This window comes from Bombyx mori, chromosome 15 (genome assembly GCF_030269925.1).
Source record: "Bombyx mori chromosome 15, ASM3026992v2".
NCBI lineage: Eukaryota > Metazoa > Arthropoda > Insecta > Lepidoptera > Bombycidae > Bombyx > Bombyx mori.
Genome location: NC_085121.1, coordinates 972,955 through 993,503, shown reverse-complemented (window position 1 = coordinate 993,503; position 20,549 = coordinate 972,955). Strand labels below are relative to the sequence as shown.

General features: G+C 36.9%; 2 protein-coding genes and 1 long non-coding RNA gene across 6 annotated transcripts in view; 2 read left to right on the top strand and 1 right to left on the bottom strand.

The window, feature by feature from the left end:
- The first annotated feature begins 9,026 nt into the window (after positions 1-9,026).
- LOC101738050 (U3 small nucleolar ribonucleoprotein protein IMP3) lies at positions 9,027-10,424 on the top strand. 2 transcript variants are annotated; one of them, XM_062672374.1, is made up of 4 exons: positions 9,027-9,163; positions 9,493-9,677; positions 9,783-9,958; positions 10,302-10,424. In XM_062672374.1, the coding sequence occupies exons 1-4, from the start codon at positions 9,027-9,029 to the stop codon at positions 10,323-10,325; spliced, it is 522 nt and encodes a 173-aa protein (XP_062528358.1). In that variant the 3' UTR covers positions 10,326-10,424. The 2 variants fall into 2 exon arrangements, with proteins under 2 accessions (XP_062528358.1, XP_004928693.1); XM_004928636.5 differs by having other exon boundaries at positions 9,466-9,677.
- Positions 9,717-12,630, bottom strand: LOC105842032 (uncharacterized). Its single transcript, XR_001139847.4, has 4 exons — positions 12,589-12,630; positions 10,521-12,077; positions 10,025-10,154; positions 9,717-9,940 (listed from the first exon to the last, which is right to left on the bottom strand). It is a non-coding gene; the product is annotated as an uncharacterized LOC105842032 (long non-coding RNA).
- Positions 12,629-20,549, top strand: part of raf (raf kinase, effector of Ras) — a 16,232-nt gene continuing 8,311 nt past the window's right edge. For 2 of the 3 annotated variants that reach the window (XM_012692272.4, XM_012692271.4), the window contains exons 1-7: positions 12,629-13,398; positions 14,539-14,730; positions 15,651-15,772; positions 16,665-16,782; positions 18,166-18,270; positions 18,957-19,098; positions 19,816-19,928. In XM_012692272.4, the coding sequence (XP_012547726.2) occupies positions 12,823-13,398; positions 14,539-14,730; positions 15,651-15,772; positions 16,665-16,782; positions 18,166-18,270; positions 18,957-19,098; positions 19,816-19,928 (1,368 nt within the window). In that variant the 5' untranslated portion in view covers positions 12,629-12,822. 3 annotated transcript variants of the gene reach the window in all.

Here is a 20,549-nt window from a genome sequence, read left to right as displayed (position 1 = left end):
GAAGTAGGAAACCTATAGGTCTATGGTCTAAAGTCATGTATTTTGTCATTAATGTCGATTGTCAAATTACTCGATAAGCAAAAGTATTTAACCATACAGCCTAATTTTGTAGATATATAATATTATTTAAAATGAAACATGGCATGAAATGAAATTAAAGGTGAAATGAGATGAGATGAAATATAATCTCAGTAAAATTTCATTTACTGAGACTTTTTTCAGTGGACTTTTTGGAGGATCCCGAGAAGTTACGTCCAGCGGTTTTGTTTTATTTTCCCATATTTGTGCACTTTCATAGATATTAAATAGTTAATAAAACACCGTTGTTACGTATTTAAACCCGAAGAAACACTAAATACACAAAATAAAACAAATCACACAACTTCACTTCTCGCGTTTCTCTAAGAAGTCCTGCCAAATTAAATGTAATGTAATGACAGAATGGTTAATCATATACTTATTTTTTTATAGATAATATATATAGATAATGGTCATTAAGCATAGAACGAGGACAGTCCAGAACCTGGAAGTCATTCTGGATTCTGGATGCATTTAGGTGATGACCATAGACCTATATAGTAGGGACACGACATATTGTTCTATACGCACAATTGCTTATATAAATAGCACCCATTTTGAAGGCACACACATAAACATATATCTATCTCGTTCTTACTCAGCACTTTAACTCGCAAGAAAACAATATAACAGTATTTCAGTGCGTACATAAAATGAAACATGAATATACGTAAATGTCTCCGTCTCCGTCTAATGAGGCCGAAAATCCGCCATGTTTTGCGCGCCAAATGTCATTGTCACGTCAGTTCGGCCGTCTGTTTTGGGTTGTACATTATTTATTGACTTTGATATCGATTTAATATGATTGCTTATATAAAATTTCTAATTTTATCATGTATAAACGGATCCTCAGGGTGGTGGCGACAATTGAGACAATTTACATCCACACGAAATAATATATTCTCTTTTGTACACGTTACGGTGGGTAGAATACGAATGTAACAGAGATATGCTAACCGCCGGTATTTATACAATCATCTTGACCTATTTTAATACAAACTTAGTAGGTAATATTAAACATTGTTCATCTTAATTATTCTGCCGATTATTTACGTACAATTATTATTTAATAATATCGAATTATGTAACATAAATAACATTAATGCCTATTGCGCCGTAAGGTTTATTGCGCCGGAAGCTGTCAAGCTGAAGGCGCCAATAAAATATTATAAGTATAAAGAAATATGAATGAACTATTTACTTGATTATGAAATTACTAATTATATTATAAGACAATAATAAGTTCTATATATTTCCTAAGTTCGTAAATAATTTATTATGTGAGGCCGGAAGTGTTGCTCGGTAACATTCGGCCATCCTGTGTATGCCGTGTCCCACGGCGACCAGCGCTGCAATTGGCGCCTCGTCTGTTGCTGGTGTTTGGCAACTGAAATTGACATGTTTAAGCAGTAATTACATCTTGTATTATCTAATTCATACGACTTAGTTGTGCATCACACACACACATTTGTTGTACATCACACACACACATTTGTTGTACATCACACACACACATTTGTTGTACATCACACACACACATTTGTTGTACATCACACACATTTGTTGTACATCACACACACACATTTGTTGTACATCACACACACACATTTGTTGTACATCACACACACACATTTGTTGTACATCACACACACACATTTGTTGTACATCACACACACATTTGTTGTACATCACACACACACATTTGTTGTACATCACGCAGCTTTTAGTTGTTGTACATCACGCAGCTTTTATTTGTTGTACATCACGCAGCTTTTATTTGTTGTACATCACGCAGCTTTTATTTGTTGTACATCACGCAGCTTTTATTTGTTGTACATCACGCAGCTTTTAGTTGTTGTACATCACGCAGCTTTTAGTTGTTGTACATCACGCAGCTTTTAGTTGTTGTACATCACGCAGCTTTTAGTTGTTGTACATCACGCAGCTTTTAGTTGTTGTACATCACGCAGCTTTTAGTTGTTGTACATCACGCAGCTTTTAGTTGTACATCACGCAGCTTTTAGTTGTTGTACATCACGCAGCTTTTAGTTGTTGTACATCACGCAGCTTTTAGTTGTTGTACATCACGCAGCTTTTAGTTGTTGTACATCACGCAGCTTTTAGTTGTTGTACGTCACGCAGCTTTTAGTTGTTGTACGTCACGCAGATTTTAGTTGTTGTACGTCACACAGATTTTAGTTGTTGTACGTCACACAGATTTTAGTTGTTGTACGTCACACAGATTTTAGTTGTTGTACGTCACACAGATTTTAGTTGTTGTACGTCACACAGATTTTAGTTGTTGTACGTCACACAGATTTTAGTTGTTGTACGTCACACAGATTTTAGTTGTTGTACGTCACACAGATTTTAGTTGTTGTACGTCACACAGATTTTAGTTGTTGTACGTCACACAGATTTTAGTTGTTGTACGTCACACAGATTTTAGTTGTTGTACGTCACACAGATTTTAGTTGTTGTACGTCACACAGATTTTAGTTGTTGTACGTCACACAGATTTTAGTTGTTGTACGTCACACAGATTTTAGTTGTTGTACGTCACACAGATTTTAGTTGTTGTACGTCACACAGATTTTAGTTGTTGTACGTCACACAGATTTTAGTTGCTGTACGTCACACAGATTTTAGTTGCTGTACGTCACACAGATTTTAGTTGCTGTACATCACACAGATTTTAGTTGTTGTACATCACACAGATTTTAGTTGTTGTACATCAAACAGATTTTAGTTGTTGTACGTCACACAGATTTTAGTTGTTGTACGTCACACAGATTTTAGTTGTTGTACGTCACACAGATTTTAGTTGTTGTACGTCACACAGATTTTAGTTGTTGTACGTCACACAGATTTTAGTTGTTGTACGTCACACAGATTTTAGTTGTTGTACGTCACACAGATTTTAGTTGTTGTACGTCACACAGATTTTAGTTGTTGTACGTCACACAGATTTTAGTTGTTGTACGTCACACAGATTTTAGTTGTTGTACGTCACACAGATTTTAGTTGTTGTACGTCACACAGATTTTAGTTGTTGTACGTCACACAGATTTTAGTTGTTGTACGTCACACAGATTTTAGTTGTTGTACGTCACACAGATTTTAGTTGTTGTACGTCACACAGATTTTAGTTGTTGTACGTCACACAGATTTTAGTTGTTGTACGTCACACAGATTTTAGTTGTTGTACGTCACACAGATTTTAGTTGTTGTACGTCACACAGATTTTAGTTGTTGTACGTCACACAGATTTTAGTTGTTGTACGTCACACAGATTTTAGTTGTTGTACGTCACACAGATTTTAGTTGTTGTACGTCACACAGATTTTAGTTGTTGTACGTCACACAGATTTTAGTTGTTGTACGTCACACAGATTTTAGTTGTTGTACGTCACACAGATTTTAGTTGTTGTACGTCACACAGATTTTAGTTGTTGTACGTCACACAGATTTTAGTTGTTGTACGTCACACAGATTTTAGTTGTTGTACGTCACACAGATTTTAGTTGCTGTACGTCACACAGATTTTAGTTGCTGTACGTCACACAGATTTTAGTTGCTGTACATCACACAGATTTTAGTTGTTGTACATCACACAGATTTTAGTTGTTGTACATCAAACAGATTTTAGTTGTTGTACATCACACAGATTTTAGTTGTTGTACATCACACAGATTTTAGTTGTTGTACATCACACAGATTTTAGTTGTTGTACATCACACAGATTTTAGTTGTTGTACATCACACAGATTTTATTTATAACTTATGCAGCCTCTATCCTGATTTAGTTTGATTTGGTTTTTTCAGATACTTACAATTCTGAGTCAGTAGATATTCATACTACTTTGTAGACTCATTTTTATTAGTAATAATTTCCACGCGCGCTTATGAATCAATTATGTTTCCATTCAATGATTTTGTTTCAGATATTAATTATTTTTAAAAAGCAATCTTTCGACCTTACAATTCCACCCAAAATTACATAGGACATACAGCCCAGCTCAAAATATACAGAATTAACAAGAAATGTTTCATTAGTGTTAATATTGAGATAAACTTGTACCAAAGCAGCACTTTACTGTGGTATTATACAGCTGTGTCCTAACAAGTCTGTCATGTAATCTCATTTCACTAAGAGTACTAATAAAAGTATCACTACTACCCACGAATGTAACAGAATTTTGTGATATTGATATTAGGTTGATTTATCATTGATTCTCAGATGATTAAATCTATATCAGCGATGTCGTAATTCGTTATTTCCACAAAGCCACAATAATGTTGTCTATATGAACATTCATGGGGGAAGTTCCTAAAGAGGTCGACGAGTATGCGCCTCCAAAACCTCTCATTGTAACCACGGAATGCTCAATCTTTAATTTTTAACTTATCAGCATATGCCACACTTTAATTTGCTGCCCGTATCTATGTATGCAATGAGACTACAGCCATTAATAACCACTGCATTTTGTACAAATATACTTATATGTTGTATGTTGTAAATAAGTCATTACTCACTTTTGGGTGTGAAGAGCTGGCCGCATACCATCAGCTGGCCGACGTGTGTCCCGGGCGATGGCACACTTCACAGCGCGGCTCTTTGCAGTTGTTTGTTTCATCTTCTCTTCGGCAGGCGTAACATTTTTTTGGTTGAAAGTCGGTCCCTCTCGCAACTGGAGCAACAGCACCTTCTCTTCTCCATGTGGTAGCCAGTCGCGGATGTGTAGTATAGCTGCGGTGGTGTATCGCACAATCTCTAGCCGACCCACGAAGACATATCTGCATGATGAACTGGCGGTCTTTGTTGTCCCATCCATTTACGTGTTCCAACTGGTCGATCTTGTGCAGCCATCCCTTGACGTTGCTAGATTTTCCATCCGGCCGGAACGTTGTAATAACCTCCGCATCGGTTTGGGTGACACGTCGCATTTTGTATCGCCTGTGTTTCTCAGCGGTCTCAAATCCGTCAATGTATGGGCCTGGCATAATCCCGCTTCTGAAGTATAAACGGATCCTCAGGGTGGTGGCGACAATTGAGACAATTTACATCCACACGAAATAATATATTCTCTTTTGTACACGTTACGGTGGGTAGAATACGAATGTAACAGAGATATGCTAACCGCCGGTATTTATACAATCATCTTGACCTATTTTAATACAAACTTAGTAGGTAATATTAAACATTGTTCATCTTAATTATTCTGCCGATTATTTACGTACAATTATTATTTAATAATATCGAATTATGTAACATAAATAACATTAATGCCTATTGCGCCGTAAGGTTTATTGCGCCGGAAGCTGTCAAGCTGAAGGCGCCAATAAAATATTATAAGTATAAAGAAATATGAATGAACTATTTACTTGATTATGAAATTACTAATTATATTATAAGACAATAATAAGTTCTATATATTTCCTAAGTTCGTAAATAATTTATTATGTGAGGCCGGAAGTGTTGCTCGGTAACACATGCTTAAAACGTACATAAATAATAATTAAAACATATTTTATAGGATCTCAAGAAGGTCGATGCCCCAAAACTATTATCTATATATATTTAAATTCATTATGGAGCCCTCATCCGAAACATGGATTATACACTTAATAATATATTTGAATCCGAAATATCGGATACCATTTTTCGGTCGGAATCTATTCATCATGACACTAATCATATATACCTCTTTAAAATATTATGTCATCAAAACATATTTAGACATTCTGTTTAGATATTTCGGGAAAAAGGCTATCGACAAAATCTCTTCGGAACTATTTAAATAAAATAGTTTTATTCCGCAGTGAGTAAAACACTATTGTAAATTCGTTAAATATTTATTAATTAAGTGATTTTAGAGAGGAACACAAGGAATGACGTTTGTAATTTCATTAACGAATAAATGTTCTGTAGGTGTTTTTTTTTTTATCAGGCGGTCCCTTGTTAAGTTTAAAATTTGCGTGCGGTACGGTAGTGCGGTGCACCTTCCTTGAGGTGCACTGCGGTAGTGTGGTACGGACTTTAGGTCAGCAAAACAATTAAAATAGATTGTAATAGTCTAAGAAAAACACGTACTCAAAATACGTTAACATTCAGCATGCTAGAAATGGGCTGATGGCACTGTACTATGCCATATCTTTATGTTTTGCGGCAAACGACAACTTTATAAAATCAGTGTAGCAAATTTAAAAAATTGTCACTTGGAAAATTTTAAGCACGAACTCGTCTTAGATTTCACATAATATCTAAATCACATCATCTTTGCACATAACAATATACTTACTTCCTATTAAAGTATAAATTCTACAAATACATTCATACTCAACAATATTTAAAATAAAATAAGCCGAGAACGTTTATCGATAGAACCTACTAACATTAAAATCTTCTGGTCAGCACTAAAACCCCCATGTTTTGTGGCCAGATGACGTCACAGTGGCACGAATTTTTTGTTGACGTTTCATTTCCATAGGTTTCCTACTTCAGTGGTGATGACACATAAAGCCCGCGACCGAGCGACGTTTTTTTTCTCGGCAGGCTTCACCCCATGATTTGTAAGTGGAGTGTAATCTACCTTTGGAGCAAGGTGACACTTTAAAAAACCGATCCGTTATTACATCTCCGGGTGTGGTGTTTGCTCACGTGGCCCGCGTCCACATAGACATCCCCCAAGCCCTCCAACTACGTTTTTGCTGGTTAGCCAGCGGAAGCCCTTTCACAATAGCCGCCGGTAACTAATACCCGATCTTCCAGACTGAATATTAAACAGTCGACGTCGTCTCAAAACCCGTAATTTCTGATCCTCCCGATCCACTAACGGTGCTTTTAGGTACCTTAAGCACCGGTAGCCGTTCTCGTCGAACCCGTCGCTCACGTCGAAGGGTTTGGCGAGTAAATTAACCCACAAACACAGCTCACTGAGTTTCTCACCGGATCTTCCCAGTGAAAGGTAGGAAATCTCAGAAAGAAAAATAGAATGAAGACACGATCAGACTTGTTGTGAATAAAATTTATCTGTCTACCTGGTTTTAAGCGATTATCGTAACAGCCCTCTCCGGTGTTTCGATCACATGAGTACTTTGCGACAAAACTAGGCCAGGTAATTCGTACCTATAGTTTTATAAAACACATAATATCTTCATATCCTGGGCTTGTTTCGCGAAATCTCTAAGCTGTTTATTTAAACAGCTTAGAGAAAAAGAGAGCTTAAATAGCTTAGAGAAAAACAAAAATATTTATTTTAATTTAGTGTTTCTTCACTTAAAAACAATTTTACTGAGAGCATATTTGATCCCATCTTATCTCGTTTCATTTCATTTCATCACAATTCATTATAGTCCCAAATAAATAAACTCGCTTCATTTCATACATAATAATATAATTCTCCACTCTTGTATATTTTATTTAACAAAAAATTTAAAAGATGGCGAGTATGGTCTGATACCTTCGCCTTTCCAGCGCGTAGAACCACTCAGTTTTGACCATAGACCTATATAGTAGGGACACGACATATTGTTCTATACGTACAATTGCTTATATAAATAGCACCCATTTTGAAGGCACATACATAAACATATATCTATCTCGTTCTTACTCAGCACTTTAACTCGCAGGAAAACAATATAACAGTATTTCAGTGCGTACATAAAATGAAACATGAATATACGTAAATATCTCCGTCTCCGTCTAATGAGGCCGAAAATCCGCCATGTTTAGCGCGCCAAATGTCATTGTCACGTCAGTTCGGCCGTCTGTTTTGGGTTGTACATTATTTATTGACTTTGATATCGATTTAATATGATTGATTATATAAAATTTCATAATTTATCATGCTTAAAACATACAAAAATAATAATTAAAACGTATTTTATAGGATCTCAAGAAAGTCGATGCCCTAAAACTATTATCTATATGTATTTAAATTCATTATGGAGCCCTCATCCGAAAAATCCATTTTTCGGTCGGAATCTATTGATCATGACACTAATCATAAATACCACTTTAAAATATGTCATCAAAACATATTTAGACATTCTGTTTAGATATTTCGGGAAAAAGGCTACCGACAAAATCTCTTCGGAACTATTTAAATAAAATAGTTTTATTCCGCAGTGAGGAAAACACTATTGTAAATTTGTTAAATATTTCATAATTAAGTGATTCTAGAGAGGAAGTCACAAGGAATGACGTTTGTAATTAATGAATAAATGTTCTGTAGGTGTTTTTTTTTTCACGCGGTCCCTTGATAAGTTTAAAATTTGAATCACTCTCAAGCGAAAGTGATTCAAATGGTGCGGCGCACCTTCCTTGGGGTGCGCTGCGGTAGTATGTTACGGACTTTAGAGTCAGCAAAACAATTAAAATAGATTGTTATAGCCTAAGAAAAACACAACTCAAAATACGATAACATTTAGCATGCTAGAAATGGGCTGATGGCTTTGAACTACGCCATATCTTTATGTTTTGCGACAAACGACAACTTTATAAAATCAATGTAGCAACTTTTAAAAATCATCATATCGTTTACTTGGCAAATTCGAAGGACGAACTTGTCTTAGATTTCACCCATCTAAATCATATCATATTTGCACATAACAATATACCTACTTACTTCCCATTAAAGTATAAATTCTACAAATAAATAATACTCAACAATATTTAAAATAAAATGAGCCAAGAACGTTTATCGATAAAACCTGATAACATTGAAATCTTTTGTACAGCACTAAAGCCGCCATGTTTTGTGGCCAGATGACGTCACAGGGGCACGAAATTTTGGTTGACGTTTCATTTCCATAGGTTTCCTACTTCATTGGTTTTGACAAACGACTTTATAATCAATGTTCTGTTACATTTTTTATTTTATTATTATTTTTTATATAAGCAGAAACACTACATAACCTATATCCTTGTGCTCGGTGTTCCCAAAATGGTCAGAAAACTTAAATTTCATGAAGGGAAACTGCTAAAGAAAGTAGACTTTATATCATGGAAGTTGGATAACAATATTAGTGAAGTGAAGGTTATGAAAAAGTTTTGTATACAAAAGCGTGAGGATTACACAAAGTAAGGCAATTTTGCAATTATGAGCTATGTATTATATTATGAGACAGCCAGTTTTATTTAAATGAAATGTCTGAGACTTTGTTAATAGGGAATATCGGTCGTTATGCCTAAATTCTAAATTCAGCACACTGAAGTCGTATTTGAGTCAAATATTTTACTTTAGTATCCTAAATTTACAACTGGTTCTACAGGAGGGTTCCACAGAAAGCGGGAATTTGGCCGCTTTAGATATAAACTGTCCATTAATTGATGTAAAATACAATTAATAATAAATCTAAAACTATTATTGTGTGAATTGTTAGGTATAACAAATTGTCTCGTGATATCAGAGAGCTCGCAAACAAGATAAAAGACCTCGATCCAAATAATGAATTCAGGACAGAGTCAAGTGCTCAACTTTTGGAAAAACTTTACCAAATTGGATTGATACCGACAAGATGGGATCTTGCCTTGGCCACTAATGTCTCTGCCAGTTCTTTCTGTAGGCGAAGGCTGCCTGTGTTGATGGTTCGAAGTGAGTATCACTTGTTTCAATAAACATTACAATAACATATTTCTTGGAATTTGCATTTTTATTAATAAATGTCATTTATAATTATTGATGTTTATAAATGCACAGATAAAATGTCAGAAACTATTAAAGAAGCCACAAAGTTTATTGAACAAGGACATGTAAGAGTGGGACCTGAAGTAGTGAAGGATCCTGCATTCCTTGTCAACAGATCACTGGAGGACTTTGTTACATGGGTTGATGGTTCAGCAATAAGAAAACATGTTCTGGAATATAATGAAATGGTTAGTATACACAATACACATTCATTAAACTTTTTAATGTTTATTCATATTTCTAAGTTTACTTACATATTGATAATATAATTGTGAAAAAGCTCTGCGTAGAGGTTTAGAATAGTTGTGAAAAACAACTTTTGTTAAATGGAAAGCAGTAATGCATTAAATAAATTTTAGAACTTGTCCACAGCATAATGTCACACTGGTTTTGATATGAAATTAAAAAAAAATGAAAACATTATATAGGGATCAATTATTTATAACATTGTCATTAACAAAGACATGGATGTGTTTGCATAGATAAAACGGAAGAAACTTAAACTAATATTTCTTTTTTTTTCTTTTACAGAGAGATGACTTCGATATGTTATAATTTTATATAAGGCTTTAGTTATATAAGAATACTTATTTTAAGATTCTGTACTGTTACCACAACAACAAGTGAAAGTACCAATACACTTTTTAATGCACACTATTTTAGTTTAAATTTTTATTTCGCCTTGAAGTCATTTTTATTTAAAATATAGATAAATGATTCTTTCCTTTCAAAGAATCATAAAATACATACATTCCTTTGTGCTCTATGTATAGTATTCCACCAATATAACTTGTTTAAAGTGTAACTTCAATGATCTTAAGGTAAACTTCATTTAATACAGGATCTACCAGTGTTGATGGTTTACTTTAAATATGATCTGTATTGTAACCATTTTGATCATAAGCTATAAAAATTTACAATATTTGTTGAAATACAACAAAATCTAAGACATCCTACCTACCACCAGTAATTATGCAAATTATAATTTTCTGGGTTTGATTTATAATGATCTGCTTTGAGTTTCATTATTTGCAATCTCAGAACCATAAAATGTTTGCAGCAAATCTCAATTAGATAATCTATGACCCCACTAGATACTCTAACTTCCAAGCTGTCACAAAAGTTGCTAACTTTATTTCCGCAGTTCCGAAGTTTGACTTTTAAAAATACGTTTGTGTTGTTTTCCTGCCTATGCTTGAGGGGTTATGCCAGTTCAACACCGGGCGAGTAGGTGAGCTTACGGGGCTCTAACCTGACGAAGTTGCTAACACTAGCTCTGGCAAGAACATGGTTTCGCAGAATCTACCACCGGATCGGAAACGCGACTCTCTGAGAAGATCCGGAGAGAAACTCAGTGGAATGTGTGTGTCTGAGGGTTAATTTGCCGAGCCCTTAGTCGCAAGCGACGAGTTCGACGAGCACATTGACCGGTGCTTGAGGTACCTAAAAGCGCCGATAGTGGATCGGGAGGATCCGAAATGCCTTGATACGTTTGTGCAATTCACTGTGGCGTTTCAATGCCCACATGTTAGCAATCATCGATGTGTCGCTAGAGACACATTAATCCCCTTATGGATATTAATCATGTCACACACACTTTGAAATTTTTATGCCGTAACTTATCGCGGGATTGTTTATAATTTATTTTTCTTTTAGGTGTAGGGAATCCTTCATTATCACTTTCTCCAACCGATTATTTGTTTAGCTGAATAACCTTGAATTAATACGACCGAAATGTGTAAGGAAGTTACGTAAAGATAAGAATCTCACAGTGCTACCGCAATTTTTTAAAACAAATCTAAAGGAAAATAAGTACCAATTGATTTACTTTTTGTTAAATTATGTTTTGTAGAATAATAATTGTCTATAAATCTTTAGTGCCCATGAAAGTACAGAAGATACCATTAATTCAATTGAAAGAAACTGTTTCGCGGGGATTTCCCTCTGCATATATTCACATGCCTACACTGCTTTTTGTCTAAAAGTTTTTAAGCCTGAAATTCATAAATATTTTAATACACTATTTTTGCAATACAGTAGACGGTGATAGCAAAAAAATAACAGTAAATTTACTGCAATTATAATACCTACACCTGGCATCTCGAATACTAAGATATGGGTAATCTATCTATGCCTGGCATCGTTGGGCTTGGAAAATCATCGCCATCATGTGAGCGCATTGCATAGAAAAGCGTAGGGATTAGTGATTTTTGGCGGGAACGCAGGGAGCGATATATATTGGGGGAATTATTTTATTTGCTGGATGTGGCTTCTCAGAATTGTTCAGCATTTAGTAGTACTTTTAAGCTGAAATTAGTTGAAGTGAATTAGTTTTAAGCTCGAATGTACAAAAAACTGGAGTTATGAACTAAGTTCCTTTAGCATGTTCAAAGGTAATAAATAAAACCAATAAAGTTTTTTTTGTTAGGGTAAAAGCAGGCAAAGGGAACTAACCGATAAGTTTAATCCTTTTCTAAAAAAAGCCAAGTTTGAGTACAGAAAGTGAAATGACACGTATGAAATAAAATTCATTGTCATGTAAGTAATTTTGGATTTTTCGATAAAAGGTGGGAATATACAACAACAAATAGTTTTTTTTCTTGTTTTGAAATGAAGGGAATTTAAAAACAGATGGAGAAAGATCGTGCATGAGAAAGTGATTATACAGAAGGGTACTCTCTCAGCATTGACGAATACGATGCAAGGAGGAGGAATACACTTAAATGTGTATCTGTGTTAGGGTAGTAATTAGGTACGTAGTATGAGCTAAAATCTTGTAAACAGATAGCGCAAGGTAGGAAAAGCGTAAATTACTAACCGTATACGTGTTCGCGAACAACTTCCAAGATGAACGAAGTACACTGCGTAACGAATCCGAACCCAAAATTCATTTTTTTGTGACCAACTTGAGACTACGAAATTATGAATTTTATTAAATTGTAGGGTAGAAGAATGAAGTGGAATAGTAGAATTTTCTTTTTGAATAATGGCAATTACAATCATGTCTTGCGCGGCGAGTCTGCGCATGAAATAAAAAAATATTGAAAAAGAAATGGCAGTAACTAGCGAAAAAGAAAATTGTGCACGAATTAATGGAAATATACCCGCGCTATCGCTTAACAGTGACAACATGTCGACGTCGACGGACAGTGATGAGACTGCGGATCCGGAGTACGAGATCAGGAATATACAGAACATTATAAACGTGACTCGCCACAACATCGATGCGCTGAATGCTAAATTCGCTGGTTTCCAGCACCCACCTTCGTTATATCTAATTGAGTATCAGGAGCTAACGTCAAAGCTACATACGCTGGAGCAGCGGGAGAGGCATTTACGAGAATTATTACAAACCGATTCTCCAGATCATAGCGAAGAGTACTCGTTTTTTGATGACTCAAAAAAGTTTGACACTCTAACTCGTCAGCGGAAAGTTTTTCTGCGAGCCCATCTTCCGAACCAGCAGCGAACCAGTGTACAGGTCAAAGAGGGAGTGACACTGCGTGTGGCTCTCTCCAAAGCGCTCAAATTGCGGAACCTGACCTGCGAGATGTGTGAGGTTGTGAGGACGGGCTACAACCAAGTTATACCGTGGGACATTGATATAACCACTATTGATGCAGAAGAGGTCAGTGTACACTAATCATCCCTTAATTACTAATAAAACAATAACTACTAATTACTTATAAAGCTTACAACATGTTTTTCCCTGATTTTTTACTCATTTTAACATTTACTTTTTCATAAACAGTCAGGAAAATGTGTATAAAAATAATTCACTTCTAGGATTGTGAAAAAAAACTGGTATGATTCCATAAACTGTAAACTGGGGTCGATGATAAAAAATCTTATTGCAATCTTTATTTTTGTGAATAGTTGAATTAAAATAAATACCTACTCAGAATGGTGATAAATATATATTTAATAAAAAATATATATGAGGCCTATAAAATCAAAGGCAGCTATATCCAAGTCTGTCAAATATTCAGGTAAACTACAAAAATCGGCCCTAAACACGTCATTACGGATCCTCCCGATCCATCGAAGTACTGCTCTTGCTAGGGCCAGTGTTAGCAACACTCCCGGTTTGAGAATCTGAAATAACTTTGTTTGTATAGCTACAATATTCTTTATTTTAAAACATATTTATAAAGAATGAGAATATTACTAATAATCTGAATTTCAAATGATAAAACTTCGTTTAATAGTACTTAATGCAGAGTAAACTTAACTTTTTTGAACTGAATTTGTTAGAGATTAAGCTGCATTTGTTATAACATGAAAACACTAAAGCATGTTCAACTAACTAAATAAGATAGAGCCATTGTTAATACATTTTACGACATTATGGTGTTTAGCTGCCTTTGATTTTATAGACCTCATATATGATCTTATATACTTTTGCCCATTACATCTTTTTACCAAGGACATATTCTGTGGATGAACATGACCTTTTAAGTGTGGTCAAAATGTCCACTTCTATAAACAATCTGAAGATGGCATCTGGTGGCACTTGATAGATATTCCACTACATTCATATACAGTATCCCAATTCTGATATTAACTAGTTCCAAACCTTCAGGAGCAAGATGAATAAACTCATAGTAATTTTCTCATTAACTCAGTAATGGGCCATATCAAACATCAAATCAACACACAACTTTAATATTGCTCGTTGTTTTTGTTTTTTGAATTAAGAGTGATTACTCATGAGTGATTACTTTTTTATTGATAATCAATGCTAATGTTTATCCCGTTGATTGCTCAGGTAACAGTTCGGACTCTTGACGGGCTACCTATAATGACTCACATCTCACATCAATTCGCCCGTAAGACATTCTTCACATTAGCTTTCTGTGAGTGCTGCAGGCGACTACTCTTCAATGGATTTTACTGCTCGCAGTGTAACTTCAAGTTTCACCAGAGATGCGCTGATAAAGTTCCTAGTATGTGCCATCAGGTTAGTTTATATTATTACAAACTCTAGGTTTATGTTGTAATTTTATCTATTTGTTGTTAAGTATTTTGTATTTCTTTTCTTATAATGTCTTTCTATGTTTTATAATCATTACTAAACCAAAGAACAGTTTGACCTATGAAACAGAATAAGGTACTGAACTTTTTCTTTGCCTATTGATATGAAATAGTAATTAATAACTACTTACTTACTAACTTTGAAGGAAGTGGGGCTCCCTATAGAATTTATAAAAAACATTTACTGGATTGCTTACTGTGTTTTAAGTGTCCCAAACATCAGACTGATTGAGACAAAAAGAAGTATACTTTCATCTCATAATGCAAAACATCTTAAACAATAATTTCAAATCAACCCAGTGGCACAGTAATTTAGTTTACTTACCCTAAAAGGCTTTAACCAATTAGGTGGTAATCGCTGTTAAGTTTCCATTCCAGGGTTTGACATTGGAAAGCTATATATGTTTTTATATTGTTACTTAACATGAGTAAACATAACCGAGCCTGCAGACCAAATGGTAAACAAGCACCGTCGCCCAAAACACGTCACCTCGAATCCTCCCGATCCACTATCGGTGCTTTTAGATACTCCAACCACCAGTCACCGTTCTCGTCAGACCCCTCCATTGCGACGAAGGGTTCGTCGCGAAAATATAACTACAGAAACAGCCCACTGAGTTCCTCGCTGGATCTTCTCAGCGAAGTCTGCCCTTGCTAGAGTTAGTGTTAGCAAAATCGTCAGGTTTAATCCCTTGAGATCGCCTAAACGTTCGGTGTATCTAGTATATCTTGACGCTAGTAGCATATTTAGTATAAGCAAAAAAAAACAATATTATATACTAACCGTTTTCGTTATTAAGACTTGTAATCATGATAATTATAATGATTTGTATTTCGTTTCGACAGGTACGTATGACAGATACATATTATGCAGCACTGTTGGCACAGAACCCAGAAACTCAAGCTGGCATTCTACACTATCCTCCCCACTTCGGGTACCATCCTGGGATGAGAGGAGACCAAAGCAAGTGAGTAGCATAAAATTTCCGTCGACACCTATGCAAGCTTAGTGTTCGCTCACGGGGCGCGCATGCACATAAACTCTCTTGAGGTCATCCAATCCCGTTTCTGCAGGATAGCCGCCGGAGCATCGTGGTACGTGAGGAATGTTGACCTTCACGACGACCTAAATTTAGAACCTATACGTAAGCATCTTAAGGTAGTGTCAGAACACTACTTCGACAAAGCGGCGCGACACGATAATCCGCTTAGTGTGTACCGCCGCTAATTACTTATCCTGCCCAAGCGACGGGTCAATGCAAAACCGCCGTCGCCCAAAACATGTCTTGTCGGATCCACCGGATTTACTCTCGGTGCTTTTAGGCCTCCAGCACCGGTTCTCGTGGAACTCGTCGATTCCACGAGTGAACTAACCCATAGATACAGCCTACTGAGTTTCTCGCCAGATCTTGTCGGTGGGTCGCTATTCCGATCCGGTGGTAGATTCAGCGAAGCACTGCTCTTGCTAGGGCTGGTGTTAGCAAATTCTGTCAGGTTGAACCCGTGAGCTCACCTACCCGTCCGATCGTAGCTGGAATTGCCCTGTATACTACCAACGAATAGGTAGGAAAAAAGAGTTGGCGTTTTTTTTTTTATTGCTTAGATGGATGGATGAGCTCACAGCCCACCTGGTGTTAAGTGGTTACTGGACCCCATAGACATCCACAACGTAAATGCGCCATCCACCTTGAGATATAAGTTCTAAGATCTCAGTATGTACATTTGACAAGTTTTGGTTCCATTAATATATACACTAATTTAAAAAACTAGTTTTTCTTCATTTTTGTGTCAACTCTCTGTGTCATACGTTATACAATTCTCTATTGTTAATGTCTGTAATCTGTTTATTTTGTCCACCAGACAACCACACCCACGTTCATTGAACCAGCAAGACCGATCAAATTCTGCTCCAAATGTTTGCATCAACATGGTGCAGAAGCCTTTGACGCTAGCTGAACATCAAAAATGCTACAGTCAGGTAATATAGTTTTTCTAACCATCAACACAATTATGGTCCTGTGTGCTTAGTGCGAGTTTTTTAACGTTTTCGTTAGCGTAAAAGTTAACTCACAGTTATATGGAGTTGGAATGTTTGCCTACGTTTGCCGCTAGGGGCGCTGTTCTAACTGCATAGAGTTGACTTTTACGCTATCGAGAACGTTCAAAAAACTCGCACTAGGCACACTGGTGTGGATACAGGTACAGAGGTTCTAGTGAGACTAACGTTCGTAACAATTAGTTAGACTAACTCTAAAGTTCAGCGACAATCATAGAATACGAACCCTCGCTTAGTATTATTATTTATTTAACATAATTTTATTCGAAAATATATATGAAAACATCAAAATAATCTATTCTTCTGTTTCATAAACGAAATGTAACTCGATTATTAATCAGCGGAGGCGTGACGCTGCACGAGGGACCGCATACCGTTGTACTTAGTACATTACCGCTCTTAAACTGGAATTAGCAGAATTATTGAAACTCTAAACAAATAATTTTCACAATGACAGGTTAAACTGACAGTTTCGTTCCGACTGACTAAGTGACGGCCCGACTCTGACGTACCACCATTTCATACTTTGGCATTACAGCGTCTACCCTACATTTTTCTGATATTTATCAAAACAGCATTTGATCATTTAAAATAATAATTTTTACTAGTGGTAGAGGACCTCTTGTGAGGCCGCGCGAGTGGGTACCACCACCCTGCCTATTTCTGCCGTGAAGCAGTAATGCGTTTCGGTTTGAAGGGTGGGGCAGCCGTTGTAACTATACTTGAGATCTTAGAACTTATATCTCAAGGTGGGTGGCGCATTTACGTTGTGGATGTCTGTGGGGTCCAGTAACCACTTAATACCAGGTGGATTGTGAGCTCGTCCACCCATCTAAGCAATAAAAAAAAAACGTGTGGCAATCGGGAACTGCCGCGATAAAGCTATTGCATAGCATTTTTTATCAACTTATGCAATTATAATTAGACAATGACAATTTAATATTAAAACAATAATAAAACAAGAAGACGCTATATTAAATATTAATAAAAGCAAAACCTTAACTGTCCCCTTCACACTCATAAGCTAGACCGCGTGAGAGAGAGATGGGCAGACTTTTCATGATGCGCATGCAGTGTGACGTCACGCCACGCGCTTATTCACGAACACTACACAAGCGCAACGTGTGAATGTGTTGAACGCGAGCTACATGGTAGGCGGAGTGAGGGGTGTAAGATTTTTTTCGTTACGGAATTTCATGATTCGGTCGCCGCGCTCAGGCCCGCGATAAAATCTATGCAATAGCTTAAAAAAAACAACACTGTCTTAATATTAGTGAAGTCGTTATATTGTTGCTGGGCGTACAGCACGGCAGCGACAACTCCACGCAGTCGTCGAACTATCTGAGCTCGAGCGGGCCCAGCAAGGACGAGGCGGACGACAGCGACCATCCGCACAGCCACAGCACGCAGGTGACGCATCACGACACTCGACACTACACCACACACATCATCCTCTTATTGCACACTTATAACATTTACATTACTGCTATTTAAATTGACAAACAATTAAGATGTAGGTAATCATATAAACACGAAAGAGGTCTGGTCATGGAGTAAGAGCCTGAGCTTTGAATCTATAACATTAGAAAAAGCTATGCGAATAGTTCTCGAAGAAATCTAATATACTCAAACCCAATGGATAAAACCGCGTACACATATGGTCATGTAATGTGAAGTGTATATATTTATTTATTGCTTAGCTGGGTGGACGAGCTCACAGCTCACTTGGTGTTAAGTAGTTAGCGGAGTCCGTAGACATCTACAACGTAAATGTAGGTAGGCAGCGGCTTGGCTCTGCCTCCTGGCATTGCTGAAGTCCATGGGCGACGGTAACCACTCACCATCAGGTGGGCCGTATGCTCGTCTGCCTACAAGAGCAATAATATAAAAATAATAAAAATTCACTTGAGATATGAGTTCTAAGGTATCAGTATAGATACAACGGCTGCGCCGCCCTTCAAACCGGAATGTATTACTGCTTCACGGCAGAAATAGGCAGGGTGGTGGCATCTACCCCACCCTCCTGGTGGTGCGGACTCACAAGAGGCCCTACAATCAGTAAAAAGGTTGAACACGAGAATACAACTGTGCCGCAGACGTCTCCGACGGGCACGCTGCGGCCGCGGCGGGCGCGCGCGCGCTCTGCGGACGAGTCGTGGAAGAACGCGCTGTCGCCGCGGGAGAGCTACGATGACTGGGTCATCCCGGCCGACGAGATACTCATCGGCGCCAGGATAGGTCAGTCCCTCCGCATCTCAGTCTCAGTCTAGTGCAGCGGTCGGGGAACCGGGGTAAATTACCCCAAATGGGGTAAGATGAAGTTTTGGGGGGGTAAAAATGAAACTTTTGTAAGTAAAAAGGTGAAACTTCTTTAGAATCGTTGTGATTTCAAACTCGATGAAACGAAATGAAACGAAACGAAAAAATAAGTCCATAGAGACACAAACACATAAATGTATAGGATTCGGCGGCGAAAGAATGAGATAGAACAAAAAATCATTTAAATTAAAAAAGTTTTTTTATGGGGGCTATATATTAAATTCAAACTAGTTTTTTCGTCTAATAAGACAAGAAAAATATCATATGAATCATAAAATAACAAGAAATTATCATTTACTTATATTTTCTGTAGGGGCGATTTTTTTTCCTCAACTGTATATTATATAATATATTACTATTATTACCGTTATGTATTACTAGGTATTACATTGATAAATTGAATAAATGATGTTTAAATTAAATTTTTAGTTATTGTTTTCTTTTCAAAATTATCATGGGGCTATAATATGAAAGATGCTAGAAAGAAGCGATCTCTTTTTTTTTGTTCTTTGCCATGGGGTAATTAATATCAACTTCACAAAAATATTTTGGGGTAATAATTTAAAAAGTTGCCCGACCGCTGGTCTAGTGGGTGCACCCCACGCAGTGTATGTACTCGCGTGTCGCTCGTCGCAGGCTCCGGGAGCTTCGGGACGGTGTACAAGGCGCACTGGCACGGCCCGGTCGCTGTGAAGACGTTGAATGTCAAAACACCCACTCCGGCACAACTGCAAGCTTTCAAAAATGAGGTACGTATTTCAGATCTTATTTGCGGTTCTTTTGTGCTTTTTTACTGTGACTTGTGGACGATTCCACGGCCTGGTCGTGACTTATAACGCGCCCCAGTATGAGTTAAAAGTGCTGAAGAATGCATTATTATAGATATTGTAGCAAGCACTCTTCACGACACAGTAAGAATTAATGTGCAAATTGAATTTTAGTAGAAAACCATATTCCCTTTCCATGCTTACCTTAAGTAGTGGTCCTACTTAAGCTGACGGTCTTGAGAGAGCATATCAGCGTAACCGAGCGAATAGTAGTCCTGTTGCAAATTATTTGTCAAGTAGAGTTACCTGTAGTCGTATTGCATTGCGTGGTGCAGGGTAGGTGACGGACTGTTTGGCGGGAACGCGAGGAGTGAAGTTGTGTCATTTGTTTTATGTTGTCTATTTAGTGTTTTTTCAGGTTTAAATGTGTAATAACAGTGGTTTATTAACTGTTTAATATCTGTGAAAGTGCACAAATGTGGAAAAATTTTAACGAAGCCGCTGGTCGTAACTTCTCGGGTTTCTCCAAAAAGTAATCTGAAAAAATCTCAGTAATCAACTAAACCACCATTTTACTGAGATTATATTTCAGCCCATATAATT

Bases quoted from the DNA above. Each gene is read 5' to 3' on its own strand.
- LOC101738050 (XM_004928636.5), top strand. From the start codon at position 9,027: ATGGTCAGAAAACTTAAATTTCATGAAGGGAAACTGCTAAAGAAAGTA. The intron at 9,164-9,465 runs GTAAGGCAATTT...GTGAATTGTTAG, and splicing joins AAGCGTGAGGATTACACAAA to GTATAACAAATTGTCTCGTG. The intron at 9,959-10,301 runs GTTAGTATACAC...TTTCTTTTACAG, and splicing joins TTCTGGAATATAATGAAATG to AGAGATGACTTCGATATGTT.